Genomic DNA, 23861 nt, shown 5'->3' with positions numbered 1-23861 from the left:
GGGTTAAGTGACTTGCTCAGGGTCACACAGCTAATAAGTGTCTGAGGCTATATTTGAACTGAGGTCTTTCTAGCTCCAAGCAAGTGTTCTATTCACTTCACCACAAATATTTCTTAAGTATGTACTATGTGCCAAGAACAGTATTAAGTCTCAATAACTTGGTTTCTTCCCTGTGATTTGGTAACAGCCTGGCCAAACACCAGAAGCCTAAGGCAGGGGTTTGTAACTAGGGGTCCGTGGCCTTTTAAGAATATATTTTGATAATCATTGATTTCCTCTGTAATCCTATGCATTTTGTTTTCTGCGTTTAAAAACATGATTCTGAGAAGTGCTCCAAAGGGTGCCAGGACATTAAGGTTTAAAACATTAAGAAGTCCTGGTCTACTGGATCTCAGAACTGAGAGCTGGAAGGGGGGAAATGAGAGACCTGGTCCAGCTCATTTCCCAGATGACCCAAGGGACATAGGGAAGTTCTCGTGAAGGGGCTTGCCATCACCCACGGTCAGACCTAGGTACAAGAGAACACAAGTGGACTCTGAAATCAATCAGATCCTCTGGCTCTTTATCTGTCACTCACTGCCCACTGTACCCCAACTACCAGGATGACACCGCTGCCTGGGCACTAACTAATCAGCCATCATACAAAGATGTTCCTTGCTTAGATGTAAAACTGCGTGTTCTAGTCTCATCTGTCCCGAGCCTTGAGATGATCCCATACTAGAGTATGTGGTGGGAGAGGCAGCTGGATGATAAGCATCTGCATTTGCTGCATCAAATTCAAACAAATCAAGCCTCCTGACCCATCTCTTTCCATCTCCTATGCTAATGTAACCTCTCCTACATCTGTTCGCCCTTGGATCACCTCAGGCAGGGTGGAACACATGCAGAGCACAGCTTCCCATCTCACCATGGAATCTTAACCAGGACATGTTTAATATTAAAGCTGAATCCAAAGCAGGGAGGCAAGACTCAGCTGACCACCAACATCTAGAGCAACAGGTAAACTGGTGCGACAGATGGCGGTTTCTTGTTTGCAAGAACATGGACCCTCCTTCTCAGGACACCAAACAAATATACCCTTCCACTGCAGGACATACGGCCCCTATAGCGGTGGTCTAGCAGGAAGCTGAGTGAGAGACTCAGGAAGGGTTCAGCTGATATTTGAGTTGGGAAGCAGTGTGGAACAGGGGTGAGGGCAACAGATTCAAAGTCAAAAGAGCTGGCTTAGAATCCTGGCTCTGTCACAGAAGACCCAACAGCAGCAGGGTCCATGTGAGTCAAGCTTTTCAAAGTGATTTAGACATGAAATCCTGCCTTACGATGCAGGATACCTTCCCCTAACACACACACACACACACACACACACACAAAAGCACACATACATGCACACACAGCAAGCTCGGCCAAGACTTCTTTGCCTTCAAGAAAGCAAAGAACTCTGAGGAGAAACCTGGTGGCTCATATACCAGCCTTCCTATAAGTCAGTCATCTTCTTTCACTCTGATTATAAAGAGAACCAAAGCATGAGTAGCCCTGGTCCCGAGGACAAGAACAGAAAATGGCCTGGGAGGCACAGTCCTGTCCGTCTATAAAAGGAGACACTTTTCTGAGATCAAAGAGGAGACAGCTGTTCCGTGGACACGCAGCCTCCCATTCCAGTACCCCATTTGGAAAGGAAAAAATCTTTCGAGAAATATTTGGCTCACATAGATGAGCCAAAACGTCTCTCCACAAATACTGAGAAAGTCTTCTCTCCTCCAAAAGACAGAAACCTAAGCTGCACCACACCCTTATTTTCTATTTCCATTTCAAGGTTGGGCTCCACTCCTGGCCCTGGCAGGGCCAGTCTATGAGTGCTCCAGCCCAGGAGGAGAAACAAGTGGCCGCTGCCTTGCAGACAAAGCAGGACCCAATGATTCCTGGTCTGCTCACAAGCCAGGGGCCAGGAGGCAAAGGTGTCTTCAAGGCTGCCCCAGCTCCAAAAGCAGAGGCCAGGGATCACTTTTTTGTTCATCTTTGCCCCTGGGGGCTCTCCCTCTCCACTGATTCTTCACCCCAGGTCCCAGCCAAAGCACTGAGCAAAAAGTGAGGCAGAGGGCTTGGCATAGAGCAACCTAGACTCTTCTCTCTGAGTTGGGTCTCCCTCTCTAGCCTTTGCTTGCCTCCCTGGGGCGCTGAAATTGGGAAGAGTTTGGGGAGCACCAAGCTCCAGGCTAAGACTGCTTAGAACACTTCCTTATTGCAGGATTTTCTTTTAAAGAAACTAGACAATATCTGCACAGAAATTCACCTGGACAAAAAGGGGGGCTCTTTTTTTTTTTAAACCTCACCAAGGGACTACCCCATCAGTGAAATCCCTGAAGTAATAAGAGAATACAGGGGGGAATTTAGGTGATGTGAAAGCAAGAAATATTAAAAAAGATTTTTAAAAATAAGAATTAATAAAAACTTGCCCTTTTAGAGCATATAGTAAGTACTTAACAAATGCTTATTGAAATGGTTTGCCAATTTTTTAAAATGCATTATCTCAGTTGAGATCCACAAAATACTGCCAGATTATTATGTCCATTTCATACCTAAAAATATTGAAACTTTGAGAAGTGAATGAAGTGACTTGCCCAGAGTCAGTCAGATGGCCAGGAAGCAGGGGGTGAGGGTGGGTGGGAGTTGAATGCTGGTCTACCACACTCCAAGTTCAGGGCTCTAACCACTAGGCTTAACATGCCTGTTTCCCTTTATTTGGTGGCAACCTTAGAGAATTGTAGGTTTGGGGTGGGTGAATAAATCACACAACCCTCCAAAGAAATGAAGAATAATTCTCATTCTGGAACAGTCCTGTCTCAGGGGTTTGGAATTATTTTATTACAACCCCAGGTACATCTCTTGCCTGAAGGGCATTCTTGTTCCTGTAGAGCTTTCCAGGAGGCTCAGAAGGGAATGGAAGGTGTCAGAAGGTAACTGTCTCCTATGGTTGGGTCACTCATTTATTAGTAGCTCACCCAATATAGATTTCTCCCCAAAGCACTATCACATATCACTCTTGGCAAGCCCCTGAGAGACTGAGATGTCTAAAATGGCTGACCGGTCAAGAGCCTGACAAGTGATATGGCCAAAAAGACATGTGTTTGGGGCCCACTGGTTCTCACTCCTTTAAAAGGAGTCTTGGCTACTCCCTCCTCTGGGTCCCCCTAGCTCGGCCCCTTTCTCTCCGCAGACATGGGCCAAATGCGAAGTCCTAGTGGCGCCTCGAGGTGAGGTAAGCATCAGAGAAAAGCAACACCTGCTGTCTTCCCATAACCCTCCATTCCATATGTACTGAAGGTGCCAGGAAACATTTAACCAACTCCTCTGGCAGCCAAAGATGCTCCCATAAAATAAACTCAAAGGAGCACATCTGAAATGCCTTCCCTCCTCCCTCCACCTTGCAGAATGCTCACCTTCGTCCCCTGCCCAGCTCAGAGGCCTTCCCTGAACCCCACCCCTCCAAGCCCTCACGTCTTCCCCCTAGGGGTTCATACTCTCACCCCCTTTGCAAATACTTTGGATGTACGGGAGAGGGAGGAGTCTTTCCCAGTAACACAGTATGCCCCTCAAGGACAGGGGGTGCTGTTTTTTTCTTGAAATCCCCAGGGTCTAACACAGTGTCTGGCACATTAGAGACTTCATAATTGTTTGATATATTTAATTGAATTAGGATATATTGTGCCCAGAGTAGGTGTCTTGACCAGGCAGAAAGTGGCTAAACCACGAAGATTTCAGTCCCTGCCTGGACATCTAAATGAGGAAAATCATTTGAAAAGTCACTCCAAAAATGGGGAGGGGGAAGGAGGGAGGGAGGAAACTCAAGCTCTGCTAAGGACACGTTAAAGGACCCTGTTCCCTAGCCTATTATGGTATGGAACCTGAGGTAAGGGGAGAGGAAGGCTTTTTTAAACTCGGCAGAGCAGCCAACATTCCATAGGAATATATAGGCATCCCTACACTGGGCTCAGTCACCTCACTGATGAGGAATGCCACACATGAGGCTTCTAGACTCTTTTAGCTTTTTGGGCAAAGGCTAGGAAATTGGTTTTCCAAGGGGCTGAAGCAGAACAGGCGAGCCCCCCTTCCCCTTGGAATAGTGTCCTAGGTCTTATTTCCTCTGGGACAATGACCTATACCAAGTACATACTTGATAAATATTCTTTTATGGTTGATTACTATTCAAGACCAGAATTTTCATGGGTAGTTTTTTTTTTTTTTTTTTTTTTTTTTCAAACTATGTACTGGAAGTTAGGAGTCCCACATCCCACTCTCTGGGTCTGCTTATGACTTGACCAAGGTGAGATAAGTAAGTTCAATTAAGTAAGTTCAATTCTCTGTGCCTCAGTTTAGCCAATTTAGAAAACAGAGACATTCTTTTGCTGATACAGCTGAAAGAGATATTGCAAAAGAAGAAAACGATGGTCATAAAAAAATCTTTGGAACAGTTAACGTTGGGTGAGCTCAGTCAAGAGTAACATAGCACCCAGAGAATTCGAAGGGCCAGGAGGCCCTTGTCATCGTCCAGGAGTGAGAGCTCAACATTCTAGCCTCTGGTGAGAGTCACCCCTCGTCTTAAGAGGTGAGGTTGGCAGTCAGAAAGGTGTGGGGCTTGAATCCCGGTTCTGGCCCTTACCTACTTGGGACATCCCAGGCAAGTCACTTCACTTCTAAACCTCAGTTTCCTCATCTCTAAAATGGGGATAATAATAACCTCATTGGATTGCTGAGGCTCCAATGGAAATCTAAGGTAACCTGTTCTGTGCACCCCACCATGTGTACTGCCCAGCTATTATCCTGCTCTTATTCTTGAGGGTGGGGAAGGGATGGGTGGGTAAGAGTGGTGAATGAGTCACCTTTAAAAACACAGAATGGGGACAAAATAGTGTAATAAAATCAATGCTAAGGTGTGTCACCAGAGAAGCGGAAAGTTTCAAATGCAAAAATGCAGAGCAGCAGGAAGCATTATTCTCTGTCAAATTTGGGAGACTTGCTTCCTGACAGCATCAGATGTGAATTCTCTCCAATTCAAAAGAAGGTTACATTTTAATTCCTCTTGGTAGGTTTAAAAAAAAAAAAAATGCCACCTAACCTGGAATCTCAAGTTGGTTCCCAAGGAGGCTTTTCAAATGTATAACTTCACAGGTAATGGGCGGCAGCTGCATTTAGATAACCTACTGACTTCTAAAAGGGTATTCCTATTAGGTGGTCTTATTTACAGCTAAGCCAGACTAACCCAGGAGTTTTTGAACGTGAATCTGTGGGTTTGTCTTGCAGTGAAGATAGAAAAACCAGTAACTTCTCTATATTGACCTTGAACTTGGTGTCTAGCTCATCGACCCTGGAGATCTATTCCCCAAACAAATGCTAAAATAGGGGAAAACTTAGCAGGAGCCCCATGACAGGCATCCTCGACCTATGAGTAATGACCAAATAAAAATCTTCTTTCTTCCCAAGGACTGGTTGGTCTTTTCATACAAGGATTACCAATAATCAACCACCCCCTCTTAAAGGCAGTGGTGGCCCATTGCAAATTCTTATGTTTGTAATGTCAAAGGAAATGGAGGGAAGCCTCCAGGATGCTGGGTGGGCCCCCTCCTCACCCCCTAAAAGGGAGAGCAAGAAGAGACTGCACAGGAGTTTTCAGTGTGTTGTTTTAAACATAAAATTTTGTGCCAAAAAAAAAAAAGTCCCCATCTCAAAATTTTACACAGCTCATTATCAAATGGCCTTTGAAAGGGAAAAACACATAAAAAATTTTTCTAAAACAGATTTAGAAATATTCAGAAAGAAACAGCCAAGGGTTGGGTGTGTTATGTGTTCTTTTGTTAAAAGGAAAAGGAGATGAATTATTCTCAATTTCCATTATATAAAAGGGCCACACAAAACCATAACTCAACTTTCCACTGTTGCCTTCCTTGCTTGGGGCTCATCAAGTCATCATGTCCCACTTGTGATATCCCAATCAGACTTCAGAAGCTTTCAGGGACACAGAATCTCATTCAAACTTGGGCCAACCATGATCTCTCTAAAACACACACTTAGCCGAATGCCATCATTCAGGGGTAAAACCAAATAGACAAATATTTGGAAGATACTCATGTCTCCTCTTTAAGTTTGATTTTTTTAAGGGTTTTGCCAAGCATGGAAATTTGGATTTAAAGAAGATGACTGAACTCTAGCCAGGAAGGGTTGGCACGGACAAGCCCTTTGGTTAAGAAACCAGACAACATCAAGGGGTTAGCATTCACCCGAGAAACCCATGGCAATATTTTTTTTTAAATACACAACCCAAAGAAACCAAGGCAGTGAATAACTTTAGCAAATAACTAGCTTCTTCCCTTGCACCATAAGGGGCCCCCACCCACAGCCACTCCCCAAGAGTAGAATGAGGTGTATATGGGCTCCAGCAAATGCAGGAAGCCAGGGAGTGTCAGGGAAGGGGTGAGCAAAGAGAGGGACTCAGGAAGACTTATAAAAAAGAATCAATAGTAACAACTTCATTTTAAATATAGGAATTCTTACCTCCCATTGAAGATGAGGTGGGATGTTTCGAATCTGGATCTTACGGCTCCTGGGGGGAAATAAAAGAAAAGAATTAAGGGATGGGTGGGAAAATATATGCAAATTTCCCATTTGGAAATGACAGTGTCACATCTTCCATTAAAAATAACAATGTCTTCCAAATTGAAGAAAAATTCACAGACCAGAAATGAGGCCAAAGGAGAGGAAAGAGAGGGATACATATGATGCTGCCAGAGTCATAACATTTAAGAGAAGCATTTCTGCCAAGGTTGGTACAACACTTCACCCCAACTCAACCAGGTTTTCAAAAGGGCTAGATATCAAAATCCTCTAGATTCCAGATCAGGAAGCCAACAAACATGATCAACCTCGCCTTACCAGACTAGTCACAAAGAGCACTTCAACTCAAGTCAACATTTTAATAATCCATTCCTATTTATCAAACAAGGAATGGTGCAAAGCATTGGGAATACAAAGACAAAAAAGCAAAACCAAATGCTGCCTGCCCTCTGGGAGCTTCCTTTCTAAGTAGAGGTATCACTCTGTACCCAGACACACAAACACCAAAATGCTTCCAGAGGCAAAGCAAACACTCTAAGAAATGGAAGGATCCAATCCAGAGGTCAATTTCAATAATTCTTTGTAACAAGAAATGGTTCCCTGGCGAGGAGGGATACAGGGAAAATTTTAGGTAATGTAAAAATAAAAGATATCAATAAATAAAATCTATTTTTAAAAAGAACTCAATGAGTTCTTAGGTCAACATTTACCAAGTGCCAACTCTTTGACAGGCATTGAGGGAGGTGTGGAGATACAAAAGCAGAAGAAGAAAAAAAGTAAATCTTCACCTTCAAGAAGTTTCTATGCTGGGAAGTGAGGGAACGATACAATCTATGCACTGATAAGTCCAGGCAAAGCAATTGTGGGAAGGACAGGGTGCTAGAACTAGAATAAATGGGGGAAGAACTCAATTCACTGAGAAAAATTCATTGGGTTCTCAAATGGATCTAAATATTTATCAAGTATCAAGCCAGCCCTCAAATCTGAAGGGCAATCTGAGGCAAAATTAACTTGCACCTCTGGGCTTCTGTCTCTTCTGTAAAAATTCGGGGTTTGAACTAGCTGCTTCTGAGGTCCCTTCCAGGGGATCCAAATCCAGGATTCTTCCCCGATTCCTTAAATTCATGAAAGCTCTCCTTCTCCTGAATACCAAATAGGTCTATCACTTTTTAGGTGATTGGTTATCTTGTAAATAAAACTTTGGTTTGGTCAGACTGCAGCCAACAGTAGTTGTGTTCAGCCTACATTCAAAACGAATTCCTTTGTCTCCTCCCTCCTACTTGGCCCCCACCGTCTCACACCGCGCCCCCCCCCCCCAGCAAACACTGACCCCAGACGCCTTGAGGAATTCTAAAGAAGACTTATTGCAGAGACTAGCAATAAAAAGAGGGATTGGGGGGCTGAGAAGGGAGACGCTACCAGGGTTACCTTATTTTGTTTATTTATTTTATTAGGAAATCAGATTTGAACAATATAACTTCCAAAGACAGCCTATTAAAGAAGGAAAGGAACACACGGCCAGAGAAAACATATACATTTCAATTTTTAAGTCACTGAGAAAAGATTCTTGCTTTGAAACAATCCAAGGCCAACATAAGGATTTCAATGTTGTCACAGGCAACTAGAATTGTGTTTCTAGCAAGTCAGACCCATTTAAAAATATGTTATTGATATTTCTTAAAACAAAGAGTTTGGGATCTGATTAACAAAAGAAGAAATAATCCTTTGATAAATGTCCAGGAAAGAAAAGCACAAAGCAACCTACTGGGGCTATCTAGGAGTCCCCTATCAGAAGAAACCTGGGTACACAAAAATCTGAATTTATAATTCAGGTAAACTGGAGGAATGTGTTGGGGAATGGATGGGGCAGAGATGTCACATCCTTAACAAAAGGAGTCTTTACTTTCCTGAAGTCAGCATTCAGTTTTCTTTTAAATGGGAAATCCCCCCAGTGTCTTGAGAGAGAGAGAGACAGAGACAGAGACAGAGACAGAGAGACAGACATTTACATATCTCTAGGAATATTTATAATGTAAATTGGGGAACACCAGGACTCCCACAGATCTCCTGCCATAGAGCCTGGGGTCTCTCAGTCAGATCTCCTCTAAAAGATTTCCCCTTCTCTTCTCAATCCAGTGGCTATTTGGCACTTCTTCATTTTCCTGCTAGCCAGGCTAAAACGGCATGCAACATATGGGGAGTGAGAAAACAAAATCTCCCCCAAACTGGCCTTCTACAATATTTAAGAATATGATTGGTAGATAAAATATTTAATGACATATTTTTCAAAATTCAATTCACATATCACCAGTAGAAAGTTTATTGGTATGAAAAAGAAAACCCAACTCCCAAAGCAAAAGGCATGGAAACAAAATTGTCACCATGAAACATGTTCTGAAAAATGTACCCAGACGAAGAATTTTCTAGAATTTTCTTTCTAGAATAACTAAAATGCTTCAAATAAAATGCTCATATCACTACTTGGCTCTTACTCCAAGATTAGTTAGTTGTTGGGTTTTTTTTTTGGTTTGTTTTTTTAACTATGCAATGAGAATACTTTTGCATGAAATAACCATCAGGTCGAAATACACCTTATACACCGGGTATAAACCCTATACTTTGAAGACAACCCTCCCCCACCTCCAACGACGCCCCTTTTACAAGTTAAGCAAAAATAATTTGGTGCCTTCCTCCTATTGACTATGGATCTACAGATTGTCCCTGTCTACCTAAGTCTCAGAGGACTGGGGATCAGGCTGATCTCTTAGTTTCTATAGAACTTAGAAATAGGAGATTCATTGTCTTGGGTCCATAACAGAGAAACAGAAATCAGAGCAAGTCTAAAGCATAGGAAGGCTCAGCTCAATGCTAGTGCTGTTGCCACCCCCTAGGTTACCTTCCATCTAGGGAGAATGTCTATGGCTATTTCTATTTCCACCCATGTAGGTTTCTCCATTAGAATATAAGCTCCCTGAGGACAAGGATTGTTTATGCTGGTTTTTTTCCTTTGTGTTCCTAGCATTTAGCACAGCTCCGGGCACAAAGTAAGTACTTAATAAATACTTGACTGACCGAAAAGTGATTCAAAGGTGGTAAAAGCCAAGCTCCCCTACTTTCACTTCAAAAATCCACAATGGAGCCCATTTCTTTGATGAAATGTAAGGTAAATGCAAACTTAAATCATCAAATTCTATTTGATGTGCCCTGGAATCAGTGGGTATTCGTTAAGCACCTACTATGTGCCAGGAACTGTGCTAAGCACCAGGAAAATGAAGACAAAAGTTACAAATCCTAGTTTATTAAGAAGAGTGTAATAATTAGGTAGATTTTTCCTAAGGACAAAAAAAAGCACTTTAATCTAATTTTGACAAGTTCCACATTGCCAAGATTCAGTCAAACTAAGATTCTGGTGGCAAAAATGTCACACCGGTCACTTCTAAAACAGCCTGGGCTTGTTGAAAAATAGCATATTTTTCTTGGGTATATTTCATTCTTTGGAAAGAGCGCAATGAATTTTCTAGCTATAACCAACTCAGTTATCTAGGAGAGACAGAGTTTGTTTTCATTGAAATCTGGGTAACTCAAAAACCTTTTTTTTTTTTAATTTTTTTTTTTTTTACCAGCTATTTAACTCTCCTCTTTCAGTCAATACCATGCAGGATATTTCTAGCTTCACCTCCTCGTCCTACTGGCCCTCATCTCCCCTGACTGCAGTGATCCTCACAACAGGGATACCTTCACTAGAAATCAATGAGGTGAGAAAAGGGAAAGCCCCGTGGGTGCTCCTCAGATGCAAACTACTTGGACAAAGTCATCATTTTTCTTTTTCTCTGACTCAATTATTTTACCTCTAAAATGAAGCTGGACTAGGTTATCTCTCAGGCAGAGGTTTTTAATCTGGGTTCCATGAACTTTTGTTCTAACTAAATTTCAATATGATTAGTTTCCTTTGTAATTGTATGCATCTAAAAACATTGTTCAGAGAATGAGTCCATAGGCTTCACCAGACTGCCCAGAGGAATCCAAGACACAAAGAAGGAGAATTCTTGCTCCAAGTTCCTCCCAAAGCTCTCAATGAGAGGTAGGAAAGAGGCTTTGGGTCTAACGCTTTCCTATGCAGGACACCAGATGGCGACATAAGCCCAAGACTTCTGTCCAAAGGGGCCACCACTAGTCCATTGTAGACAGTTCTGGTTTTAGAGGTTTGGGTTTCTAAGGGGAGCCACCGGAAAGTAAGGCTTCATCTTGCCTCAAAACCGACATTTTCATGTGACTATTACTTAGGGATGAAGGCTAAATTTAGCCACAAAAGTATAATTTGTAACCTTAAGTTTTTTGGACACAAGGCATTTTCTTTAAGTACGTGTGAAAGACATAAGATACTTTGTGTACCAGATAGTTAAGAGAAATTATTACAATAGCATTATAGGATTATGGAGAATTCTATAATGATGTGATAATTATCATTATTGCCCATAGTGCAATAGTTTCAAGAGCTGCTAAGATCCAGATCAAATGAAGGTGTGTGAAATGCATTGCACTTGTTAAAAACAAGGTGAAAGGGTGCTCAATTTGGAGGTGGAAGACTCAGATTGAAATGCTGGCTTTTCCACTTACTTCCTGTGTGATCCTGGTCAAGTCACTTAGCCTCCATATTTTCATTTCCTCATTTTACAAATGAGGGGATCAGACTAGACTTCCAGCTCTAAATCTATGATTGCCTGCTGTATAGCTGATATAACGTCAGTTATCTTATCCTCCTCCTGCTTTAGTTTCCTCATCTATAAAATGGGGACACACAGAACTTTTTCGTTTTTCTTTCTTCGCAAGGAAATAGAGTCACAGATTTAGAGAAAAGGAAAGAATGGCTGTGCAACCCAACTCGATCATTTTACAGCTAAGAAGACACCTAAAAGAAAGGAAGTGACCTGTCCAAGGTTTTCTAACTCCTAATCCCATACATTGTCCCCTGCTCCAAGCTGAGTCCCTTAAATGGCTGAATTCGGGGGAGGGGGGGAGGAGTTGAAATGATTGCAAAGACAAAAGGCATCAAGAAAATATTTTCTAAAAATTAATAAAGCAGGATTTAGTACCTGCAGCACTTACCTCACAAAGAGTGTTGTGCAGATCAAATAAGCTAATGAAAAGAAAGGGGCTTTTGCAAACCTTAAAACTCTCTATTAGCATCAGTTACTATCATCATCATTGTCATCAATTAGGCCAACACTTTTGATTTCACAGATTAGAACCCTCAGGTGATGAGACTTACTTAAGGTCATGGCCTCACAACAGATGTGCCATACTGTCAAGTTAAACAATCTGATTATCGTTGAAATACATGAAGTGAGCATATTCATCATAATCCATGTAGTACATGATTAATATTGAAATTAAATGACAGGTCATGTTAAGTTCTCACCATACTTATTATTAGAAAGAAGCAGCTGTGCTTCAGCCCAGAGTTATTCAAAAGATTATCCACGTTAAGGCCACCAACCGCATTTGCAAAATTACTATTGAATTTTAATGTTTCTAAGAAATCCCCATCACTTAGACCTTTGAGCTGCAGGCTGGTGGTTTTACTCCCTCATGCATGCCACCTGATAATATCTCTTTCCAGGCCTTCCCCTGCCCCCTCCATCCCCCACCAACACCCAGATTAAAAAAAAATCATCTCATCCAGGAAGCCTTCCTGATTATGCACACAATGTTCTTCTCATTCAGTGCTTGCCTTTTCCAAGGCTCCTATATGACTTCATAGTGTACCTGTTATCGCACAAGTACTGGCTGGCATCTCCAACCAGCCTCTAAGTTCAAGGTCAAGAACTGGCAACAACTACGAGAAAAGCCTGGTGCTCGGGAAAACCACTGGCTTGGGATTCCTAGCTCCTGGCTTCAAATGCTGCCTTTGTTACTTATTAGCTGAATAAGTCACTGTATTTCATGCGGCCTCAGCTTCCTCATCTGTAACCCAAGAGGGAGAGTAAGATGGTTTCTAAGGCTCCTTCCAGGTCTAGAACTACACTTGCCTCTTGGGCAGTTTAATGGTGCCGCCTCATTTCTCATGGGTAAGTTGTCTACCAGATAGGTTGTCAGCTCACTGGCAGACAATGTTTCTTTTTCTGTGCCACTGCTGGGACCTATAAAAGCCCTATGAATACTTGTTGAATTGAGTTATTCACAGACTACGCCGTCCACCCCTGAACAAGAGAGTTGACTCCACTCTTTGTCCTAGGTCTTAAGCTTCTGAAAATGTAGCCTTCCAACAAAAAAGTTCCTGCAACTATTTCATAAAATCACAAATGCTGCAATCCATGGCAGGAACCCACACTGTTTAACATTAGCGTCGGGCTCTTCGGTTTAAATGAGCTGCTTAATAAGACCTTTTGCAGGTCTTCCACAAAAAAAAAAAAAAAAAAAAAAAAAAAAAAAAAAAAAAGGAGGGAGAGAGAGAGAGAGAGAGAGAGAGAGAGAGAGCAGGCACATCTTCTGGGCTTAAGCTGCAATGATTTAGTAGAAGGAGAGCAGTCCCAGGGAGGAAAAAAGCCCAAAGCTCTATTCTACAATAGACTATTCATAGAGGCTTCAGACACATTTGGAAAAATAGCTATTGTTTTCACTTTTCCTCCCATATTAAAAAACAAAAACCTTGAGGTTTGCATAGATCACAAAACAGAATTCCCCTCATAGGGTTTACCCCCATTGGAAACCAGTTGTTAAGATAGTAGCTGCTCTCAAATTCAATCTAGTTGACTCTTGGCTAGCTCGGAATGAAGTTCTATTTGTTAAAGAGATTCTCAAATTACTGAAATAGCTTATTTTTACCCAATGAACAGGGTGTTTTTCATGTTTGTTGAAAAGAATTCATACTTGCTTTGGGATTATTAAAACTTTACAGCCATCAGTCCATGAAGGAAAAGATTTACTAAGAGGACCAAGGCAATGGCATTGGAGAAAACAGAAACAAAACCCATTTTTGTCATAGGAGCAGAGCAACAGCACAGTAGCTAAAGTAAAGAGCTCATCTTGCAGCAGAGCTGTGTGGCCATGGGCAAGTCACTTAGCCCTTTTCCAGTTCGTTTTCTCATCTCGAAAACTAGGACAATAGCACTTGCCTCACAGGATTTTAAGGATCAAATGAGATAATGTTATGTCCTGAAACATACAGATGTGGGCTATTATTAAAGTATGTCTGGGGCTGCCAAACCAGCATGATTTCACACGAGCACTCAACAGGTGTGACACTTAGCCAAGAAGGCTCCCTGGAATCAGAGCTGGAGTAAGTAATATCTGAAAAGTGGCTAAGTGACAGCACTCTAAGTACTGAGACTCCCATCACCTAAAGGTTCGGAAAATGGAGCAGCCTAGCGCCAAGCCGCTCCCTCCTGATTTGTTTCTGAGCACTCAAGTTCCACTGCTCACCAGGCTTATTTGTTCAATTTTTAAACACTCCACACACAATCTGGCAGGATAAAGCATGCAAGAGAATATAATGGTTCACAAGAGGAAAATAAGCATTTCTTAGAAAAAACAAATGCGAAGCTCCCTGCATTCAAGCAATCGGTCCCTGGCAGGAGAAGCTAGAGTGGCGGTGGTCAAGGACTCCATCCCAATCCTTCCACCTGGCCTTTTGAGCCCTCCACCAACTCACTTCTTTGTCTGGCTTTGTATAAGCCCATTTTCATTTCTCCCCTGCCCCCACACCCGCTCCAGCTCAGGCTGGATAGCTCTTCAAGGTTACAGCCCAGCCCCCTCCAGCATGAAATGAAAGCTAAAAGCAGGGGGCCAGCTACCCAGCCTGTGTGATAACAACCACAGTTATTCCCTGGGTCTGGAGGCACAGATGCCAAGATTTCTCCCTTTGAACACGTTTGGAAATTAGATCTGGATCTTTGATTAAGAGCAGAAAGGGACCTGAGAGGTACATCCCACCCAACCCCTTCATTTTACAGATGAGGAAACTGGGGAGCTGAGGAGAGGGAGGGAGACAGTGAGCCACACCGCTAATATGCAGCAGCGCTGAGCTTCGAAGGCAGGTCTTAGGACTTAAATGCAGGGTTCTCTCTCTACAGCACCATGTGCTGCCCACAACTCTCTCAAAGAAGGGTTTTGAACTCCCTGGTCAGTCTGGTAAAGTCCCTGGATCCCTTTTGAAAATCACATTTTTAAAGGCATAAACAAAATACAGAAGATTCTAAAGAAAATCAATTATATTGAAATATGGGTATCAAAATAGTTTCAAAGACAAACTCACGGAGCCCAGGTTGAGAACCACTGCTAAGTGCGTTTTTTGGCGAAGTCTTGGAAAAGATTCACTTCTTTTGCTAGTCAGTGCAGTAAGAGAATGAAGCTTGGAAATCAAAGGAGTCAAGAGAGGTCAAATCTCGACTCTGATACTGCTCTCCTACAGGCTTTTGGGCAAATCCCTTCACCTAGGTGAGCAAGGCTTAAGGACATCTACAACCCTGACCAGCCCCCCCCCCCCCCCCCCCCCCCCAGGAATTGTCAGCACACAATCGAGTTTCTGTGTCTCTCTGAAAAAAATTCAGTAACACAGCCTTACTTTCTCTTTCCCTAGAATCAGGCCAAGGACATTTGGGTTTTTTCAACTGAACAATTACAGTAGGATTTCATAGGATGCTACCTACAAAAAAGCTGCAAGGAGCCCTCAAGGTAGGGTGTTTTCTTATTACTGTAAAAAAAAAAAAAAAAAAAAACACTTAAAAATCTGCATCTAGATAAGGTGGCTTGCTCCCAGGCGGCAGTTAGCTCTTCTTCAAGCTTACAATTAAACTAAAACCACATAATTATGACCATTTACGACAGGGAGAGCAATAAGCCTGCTTAATGCACTTTTAAAATCTGGAGGGGAGAAAATTTAACTGCTGCACTTTCTTTATCCCCAACTGTTAAGGAAAACATTTGTCTCTCCCAAGTTAAAGCTTTTCAAAGCAGCTTTTGAAAATTGGCAAGCCTTGGGTTCCACCCTTGTACCTATAGGTTTCTAAATCAAAATGCCAGTAAGCCATCCATAATGTCTGGGTGTGGGTCTAGCCCTCTTTCTAGCATCAACAACTGGTGTTTTCTAGAAAAATCCTGCAAAGCACTTTACATGCACAACCATATTTGTGCCCTAAGACAGGAGAGTACTATCTGGCAGACTCATTTTTATGAAATAAAATAAAGTATTTCATATTTTATTTTAAGATAATGGAATCCTTGCTGTAAAAATGGAAGTCTCCAGAGGCCAAGTAGTCAAACACCCTCATGTTACTCATGAGGAAACTGAGTCCCTGAATCAACCTGTCCTCACTAAATCCACTCTGAATGATAACCCCACCCCCAGCACCAAAATCAGAGATCTGGCATGGTCTGAGCTTTTCCAGCGTCCGAATAGAAGCTGATCTGTGTTTTGCTCAATAGACAGAGTGCTTGATTATGATTAGAGTCAGGAAGACAAACATGAGTTTAAATCCTGCTTTTGCTATACTTCTATATGTTGTGTGACCCTAGGCTAGCCACTTCATCTCCTGAGCCTCTCACAGGGTTTTGAGGTCTGAGATTATTAAACACTAAATTAGGCATCCCATATAAGAGATTAGATTGGCATTGGACTACCCCAAATGCCAATGGGGAAAAAAAATCATATTAAATGGAAAAGCATCACAGTATCCAATTCCACCATTGGCCAAAAAGACTCGAGTGAGAATTCTGCCCTGAGAAGCTCACTAGCTACCAGGCTGTGAGCAAGTCACCTCTCTTAGTCTCAATTTCCTCATCTGTAAAATGGGAATAATAGCAAGGTGAACCTCCTAGGATTACTGAGACTTTAATGAGACAATGGTTGTATAAATGTCCATTAAAGTCACAGGGATTTTTTGGTCCTTCATCTCCTGTTTCTCTAAAAATTGGAAATCCGTGTAGGATAATCTCCAAACCACAATGACCCACAGTGGGTAAGAATTTAAGGTAGAGAATTCCGAAGGGTCAAATGAGCTGTTAGTAGCACACTTATCTGTAGTGATCGGAAACATCTTAACTTAAGATACCTTTGTTATCACTGCTCCAAAATTGTTCTAATATTTCTACAAAATAACTTGTCTGTAAAGATCTGAAACCCAGTCATGTGGAACACCAGTAAATAAAAGCTTAATTTGTTACATCTGGTGGGGGTGGAGGGTAGGGAAGGAAAGAGTGGGACAAATGAATCTTTCAGGGGGTTTGGATTTAGCTTCAATATTTTGCAAAATTATTTTATTTTGCAAAAAAAAAATCTTTTAAAGCTCTGCAATAGGGCATATGTTTAGCTTAATAGCTAAATTAGTAAGTCACTGCAATCTTCACTTGGCTCAGCAGTTTTAGAAGGCTCAGAAGCTTTAAGTATGTGTCCAAGCTGAAAGCTTCTCCCCAACTCCCATTGATCTACGTCTTTCTCCCAGCTAGGAGCCTGACTAGAAGCTGACACAGTCAACAATCATTTGCCGATCAAAAGATGTCATTATGCAAATTTTACTGGACTGGGGGTGTCTAAGCAGCCCCAAATCTTCATAGATAGTCTTTGGTAGGGTGTGTACATAGTATAAAGGCAGTCTTAAATCTCTGATATCAGAAGGAAAACTTGAGAAAGCTTCTTGCCTTATAATTGGAAACATGAGGGAAACTGAGCCAAGACCCCAGGGTCTTAGAGGTCTTTCATAAGATCAATTTCACAATAAGGAATGCTGCAATCCTCTAAATGGTTAAGAATGTGTGCTGGGTGGACTACTTTAGAGTCAGGGGATTTGGGGTGTGCTTCAAATGCTCGTAGAGTGGATAGAAAATTACAATTATGGCTGAAAATTTACTTCTGACCCATATATTTAAAGACTAAATGATGCAAAACAAGGATAGAAATACCCACCCACCTCCGGGTGTGCCGCTTGAAGATCGTGTCACAAATCTGAGTTTTAACAGTTAAGAGGGACTGAATAAATAAGTCAGACAGGTTAGCAGGAAGTTTCTGATAACCAGTCTCTTTATTGGAGGCCCTCAGTGTACTGAAGATAATTAGATAAAGCGCCTCCATACACTTCAGTAATGCGCCTGACAGGTTGCCCTGGCTCTTGCAGCCAGTCAAAACTGAGCATTACATGCCATGTCATGGCAATATTTTAGATGCAAGTCTTTCTGGAAGTCTTGGTTGACTAGATAGACAACGTTTCCACCTCCACCCCTCAAATTCTGTACTTCTGTGAAAGAAGTTTGCTTGAAATTGCCTTCTAAAAATGGCATTCTTAATGGTACATTTCAGTTAGCAGGAGATTCATAAAGAAAAGTTAGCTGGTTCTGTGAAATCAGTGTGCAACGGGACCCCGGGATCCACCCAATCGTGCCCCCCCCCAATTACAAATTGCCTCTTGTAATACAATTAGAACTAGGTCAAGTTTATACACACATTTTCAATCCGCCACTTGAGAATTCATTCTCTCCCCCAAAGAGGACTGCATTCTCTATGCTAAAAAAAGAGAAAAATTTGGGTAATTTACAAAATAAAAAAAAATACTAGCAAAAATGCAAAATTGCAGACACAAACCAGGAGGCCTAAAGTTCAAGGCATCCTGGGTATTGTGAAGCTGTGTTCACAATAGGAAACTTCTAATTGTGTGTTTGCTGCAATTTCTCTACTATCAAAAGTAGACAGAATTCAAAGACAGAATTAGCTCCACCAAAACCTACACAAGTCAAAAACAAGTTTCATTAGACAGGAATTCTGTAAAACGAAAAGGGGGAGACACACTCACACACCTGGGCTGAGCAGAGCACAGAATTTTCACAAAAGAGGACAAAAAGCATGAATGCCCTTCCCTTTTCATTTACATACATTTACATCTATTCAAACCTCTAAGTCTTCATTTTAGAAATATTCCAAAAAGCTCAAGCATATTTTCAGTTTAAAAGAGTCCAGATGAAGACTGTCTCTGTTTCCCCTAGCAATATATGTTAGAGGTGCTACGGGTGGCAGCATAAAAACCGAGAAAACTTCACTGAGTTGCCATAAGATTTCATTTGTTTTAAAATATTTTTTGACCCTACCATTTGAAAGAAAAAAATTTACTGGACACACCAAAAAATGTAAAATAAATATGCTCATCCAGAGAAAACAAATTAAAATCAGGTAATGGTCATATAATCATTTTTATAAAAATTAATTTTTCAGCAGTACTATTTTAAGACTACCTCATTTCAAAAACTCACTGCACAATATAAATCTTAAATCCATGACACAATATGAAATAGCTACATTTCTTTGGGTGTATGTAATTTGTAATTTTTAAAAAAAAATAATATAGGAGTTTAAGCTTACTGGCTTAAACAAATTTATAAATTATGCATTGGTAAATATTTCAGGCACTAAGTATTTACAGCTGCCACAGAAAGCAACCATACCAACATTCTATTTCATTTGAAAATAAAACATTTCACAACATAATTTGAATTTTTAATAACAATGACTGCAACCAGTTCAATTAAAAACTTTCAAAATTTCCTTCTTTAAAAACAAACTTTATGCTTCTTGATATTTTCAATATTATTCTTACCAAACTCATTTTCAACAAAATATTCTATATCTCTAAGAATTCTTTTGCCTTGAAAAAAATAGTTTACAATTTGACCAACTTTTTTTTTAAATTGTTAGGAGTAAATCCAAAGCACTGAAAAGGTCAATACAGATACTCATACTCACTATTTTAAAAATGCATGTGGAGCTTTAAAAAATTGCAAGAGGTTGGCATGAAACATCGATATAAAATTGATTTCTAATTGCCAAAATGGGGAGAGAGAGCAGCTTTGTTACAGTCCAGAAAAAAAATCATTTTGGAGTCCCAGTAGGTAGCAGCGGCTGACTTGTTACTTCTCCACCCAGTTCACAGTCTTCTGCCCAACCCAGCAGCTAATACTTGTTTTATTCCTGTTTGTTCTCAGTTTCCCCAGATTCACAAATTTGACTCTAGTGTTTTTCTTAAAATTCCATACAGATCAGGTACCTCCTAAGTCAGGAGCCAAAGGTGACATTCGATTTTTATTCATTGATCATGCCAGTTGCCTAAGTCACTGAGGGTCTCAGGAACACCCAGACCTAATGCACACACATGCTTGGAGCAGGCATCCTCAATCCAAGAGTTCATCTGATGTATCGCTAAGACAAATGTTCAATTGCTGCTCCCCCCCACTTTACAAGCTACCCCTCTTGAATGTCAAGGCAGAAAAACTCAAATTCTCTTGGATTTGTGGGCAGAGGTGATTCAGACATTTTGAAAACCTTGCTCTAACCTTTGACAAAATTTGTCTGAAACGCTCATCTTAAATTGAAGTCAAAGCTTGCCCCACCCCCATCCCTAGGTCAAGAAGGGAGGAGAAAATACAGATAGGAAGCAGGGTGTACCAGATAGAGAACTGACCTCAAAGTCTGGAACACCTAGATTCAAGTTCTACCTGACTGAGGCAGACTGACCTGTGTGTCCCTGGGAAAATCACTTAACTTTTCAGCACCCTCAGCCAACCCTCTGAGCCCAGGGTTCTTAACCTGAGATAACAATTTCTTGTTTTAAAATCTGGATAATTACATTTCAATATAATGAGTTTCCTTTGTAACCCTATGTATTTTGTTTTACGCATTTAAAAAAAATTTTTTTTTTAAAAGGCGTCTAGGTCCGTTGGCTTCACCAGGCTTCCAAAATGGGGGACAATATACAGAATGATGAAGAAAATCTGCTCTCAGACTAGAATTTGCAGAGATGGAGCAGATTTGCTTTGGAAAAGAGGTTCCTCCCCGAGAGCTCCCCACGCTACTGAAATCTCAGATCAAATAAAAGGAAAAAATACACCTCTCTCTCTTAAGGTGCTTTGAGGGTAAAGGCCAGAATATACAGTCCAACTCCACCTTTTTGTTATTAGAGGAGATGGGTAGAGAAGAGAGGATCTATTCAAAAAGGTGTCAAAAAGACATTAATGTTTTATTTTAAAGGTTTTTTAAAAATATTTTTTAAATTGGAAAGGTCCTCAAAAATTCCCTAGACCACAATATTAGAAGGGCATTACAGGAACTATCAAGTTAAGGAGTAATATTTCTTGGAGGGGAGAGCCAGGAACATTTAGAAGTCATAAGCATTTGAGTATACACGAGCTACCCAATCTTTTCAGGTTCCAAATATAAGACATTAGCTTTCAGCCCGGTTGGCAGGCACTCTCAGCAAGACAGATATGGGGACAGGTAAGTAGGTGAATGAATGTCCTACTCTGATCCTCAATCCATTACTGCATATGGCAGAGGGTAAAGACAATGTCGATCAGATGTTGGAATAAAATTAGCACTTATGTTTAAGCCATATTCATATATATAAATGTGTATCTACCTAAACACAGAGATAGACAGAAAACTGCCTGAAAGATAAGCCTCAGGATAAACTACACTGGGCGATGATCCATCCTCCTGGAAAGATCATCCTTCTAAATGCACTGAGTCATTTGCTGCTTCCAGACCTCAAACTTTGGGAGGCAATATGACCTTGGCCAGCACCCTCAGTTCTTGGGTGGTTTTCTTGAGTAGTTCAGGAATAACAGGCACTTAGCTACTACTGCTGTATGCCTGCCCTAGAGCCCACTGCCAGGCAGTCCAAAGAGCAAAGGGAAAGATAGCTTCCCCAGTCACTGGGGCAGAAAGGGACTGTTGGGCTCTGAAAGCTCGGAACTAGTCAGACCCTCCTAAAACCCTGCCTCATCTCACTGTATGGCTCACCGGCTCATTATTGAGAGGAAATTCAACATCTGATGAGTATAGATGCAAAGTACTGGCATCCTCGACTGGGAGCTCCAACAGGTATCTATCTGCTAAATGGAGGCTTAATTCAAGTTGAAAAGTGGAGGGGGGATAGTGAAGGAGAGGGGGGGAGCAGTAACAATTCACCAACTAACATATGAGGGGGGGAGACCCACAAGGGAAGCTATTTAAAAACAATTTTTGGAACTCTCAAGCAATCCGAGAATAGAACTAGGTTAGGGACTAAACCTGGGATTTCCTTGCTACAGTTACTCTGAGATGAACAAGTTCCTTCTATCAAGGTAGATTAGCTCCTTTTCCTATTCTGTGATACAGTGGTTACAGGTTGGTTGGTGAACTGGGAAATGAAATGACTCGCCCAGGGTCACACAGCCAGAATTCATCAGATTTGAACCCTGGTCTTCCCTGTTTCAGGCTCAGTTTCTAGGCACTATACTCTGCTGTCTCTTCATGCCTCATAAATCTGGAGAAAGCTAAACTGGTGCATCTAGAGAGAGCTAAGAACCAATGAAGCCCCAGCTCTGGGTTGTTGTTGTTGCTGGTTTTTTTTTTTAATGCTAATATCAAGACAAAAGCCAAAAGACTTTAAAAATTCCACTTAACAGGTCCTAATTCTTTTTAAGAAAAGGTTCTCAAATTTTGAGATGGAAAGGATTTTGGAGGCCATCTACTGCCTCCTTATTTACAGATGGGCAAAGTGAGGCTCAGAGGGCATTAGCCCAGATCACACAGCTAGTGTCTGAGGTGGCATTACAACCCAGAGCCTCTCTCCTGCTCTGAATCTGCTTTTCTAAAACCACACTGTCTCCCTCCATTCAGAATTAAAATGGGAGATGACTGGGAAATTAGGAAAGAGGTATAGAGAAGACAGAAGAAGTAACATGTTTTCACCAGGGTGGGAAGTTATACAGAATTCCTGGGAAGTAAATAAAATAAATAATGAAAGGATTCTGCAGCTGGGAGCAGTAACCCCCAAAATACTACCTCCTTTGCTCTATACCTTGTTATACTGCTGAAGGTACATCTTAAATCCCAAGGGAAGCTAATGATGTCAATGGATTTTTACCTTTATTATTTTCATGCAGTTTGGTTTTTGTGTGCGTACTTTTTCTTTTTAATTATGTGCCAAGCAAAGGGATTGCAGCCCATGCTTAAGAAAATTGTCAAGCTCTAAAATGACATCCTCACATAATCCCAATTAAACCAGATTTTTAAAATGTTAATGAAATGGTGAGAGGTAGTCACCTACCTAGCATTTCATTAAAATTAAAGGATCATGGGGAAAAGTACTGTATGAAAAGAGGCTGAGGGTCAGAAGGTTTCGAAATGGAACCACTTGGCCAAATTCATGCCTCTCCCTGCCTTCCCAATCCAAGTGACAATAGGCTTCCAACCTGGACGGGCCTTCCCGAAACAGGTTAACTGCCAGAAAAAGGCTCCCTCCCACCTAGAGAAAGCCGCCAAGGCATGAACTACAATCTCTCTCCCCCTCAGGGTCAGGATCATCCAGGTACAGTCTTTCTCCTCCTTCTTCTCTCCCTTTTTTACTCTTCCTCCCAGATCCAAAAGGGAGCTGTTTAATCTGCATTTCTTCGGCTATCAGTCAAGTGCCACTCCTTAGTCACTCAGGGTGGGAACGAGATTTCTAAATTATCAATGGTTTTAAATTATCCACCCATTTGTAGACCCCACTGCCAGGGAGAATCACTATTCACAGATTGATGGTGATCTCCCACATTAGTCCTCCCAATAACCAGGGTGCTCTTTCTATCATCAGTCACATTCCAAAGCCTATTTACACCTTTTCAGAGACACTCCTAAGAACCTGCAATTGTCTAGGTCATCTGGACACTGGACCCACAGGTATCATTCTGGGTGTATTCATTGAAAACCGGGGGGGGGGGGGGGGGAAGAGCCACAGAATGAGGGAGCTAGGTCTCCTGCCACACTGGACCACAGCAGAGGTGTTAGTGGGCCCTGGGGAGAGGATGTTTCACCACAGTCTTAGAGGTCTGCCAATTTTGAATCAATACAATTTAATGGTTTTTAATAAGGGGGGATTTTTTTTTACAAGATGCTAAAAAAAAACCTTTTACCTTTCTGAGCCTCAGTTTCCTTATCTGTATGATAAGAAGGTAGCAGGCTAGATGACCCTTGCAGTTCCTTTCATCCCTAAACCTATGATCCCAGGAGTCAATCTTTCCAGTCACTGGTAGGAAGGCTATTAAAGCATATTTTAACCTGAGTACCTACGGTCCGATTGGACTATTCTGCCTAGTGGGCAGAAATTCTTACCTAAAGGGCAGAAGAAGAGGCATGTCACTGGTGACTTTAGCCTACCCCTAACTCAAATCTTCCTTGTAGCCAAGAGCTTCCACCTGCATTGATCAAACTTTCTTGAAACAGCAAAATGGAGTTATCTGGGTCTCTACTCTGG

General features: G+C 41.5%; 1 protein-coding gene across 1 annotated transcript in view; it reads right to left on the bottom strand.

Annotated features, from left to right (window-relative positions):
• LOC114050610 (insulin-like growth factor 2 mRNA-binding protein 3) overlaps positions 1-23861 on the bottom strand; it is a 100477-nt gene that overhangs the window by 61512 nt on the left and 15104 nt on the right. Inside the window, exon 3 of the mRNA XM_027872434.1 lies at positions 6547-6595. Coding sequence (XP_027728235.1) covers positions 6547-6595 — 49 coding nt within the window. The remainder of the gene's footprint in view (positions 1-6546; positions 6596-23861) is intronic.

This window comes from Vombatus ursinus, unplaced genomic scaffold (genome assembly GCF_900497805.2).
Source record: "Vombatus ursinus unplaced genomic scaffold, bare-nosed wombat genome assembly UNPS02014799.1, whole genome shotgun sequence".
NCBI lineage: Eukaryota > Metazoa > Chordata > Mammalia > Diprotodontia > Vombatidae > Vombatus > Vombatus ursinus.
This window is presented reverse-complemented; position numbering and strand designations above follow the sequence as displayed.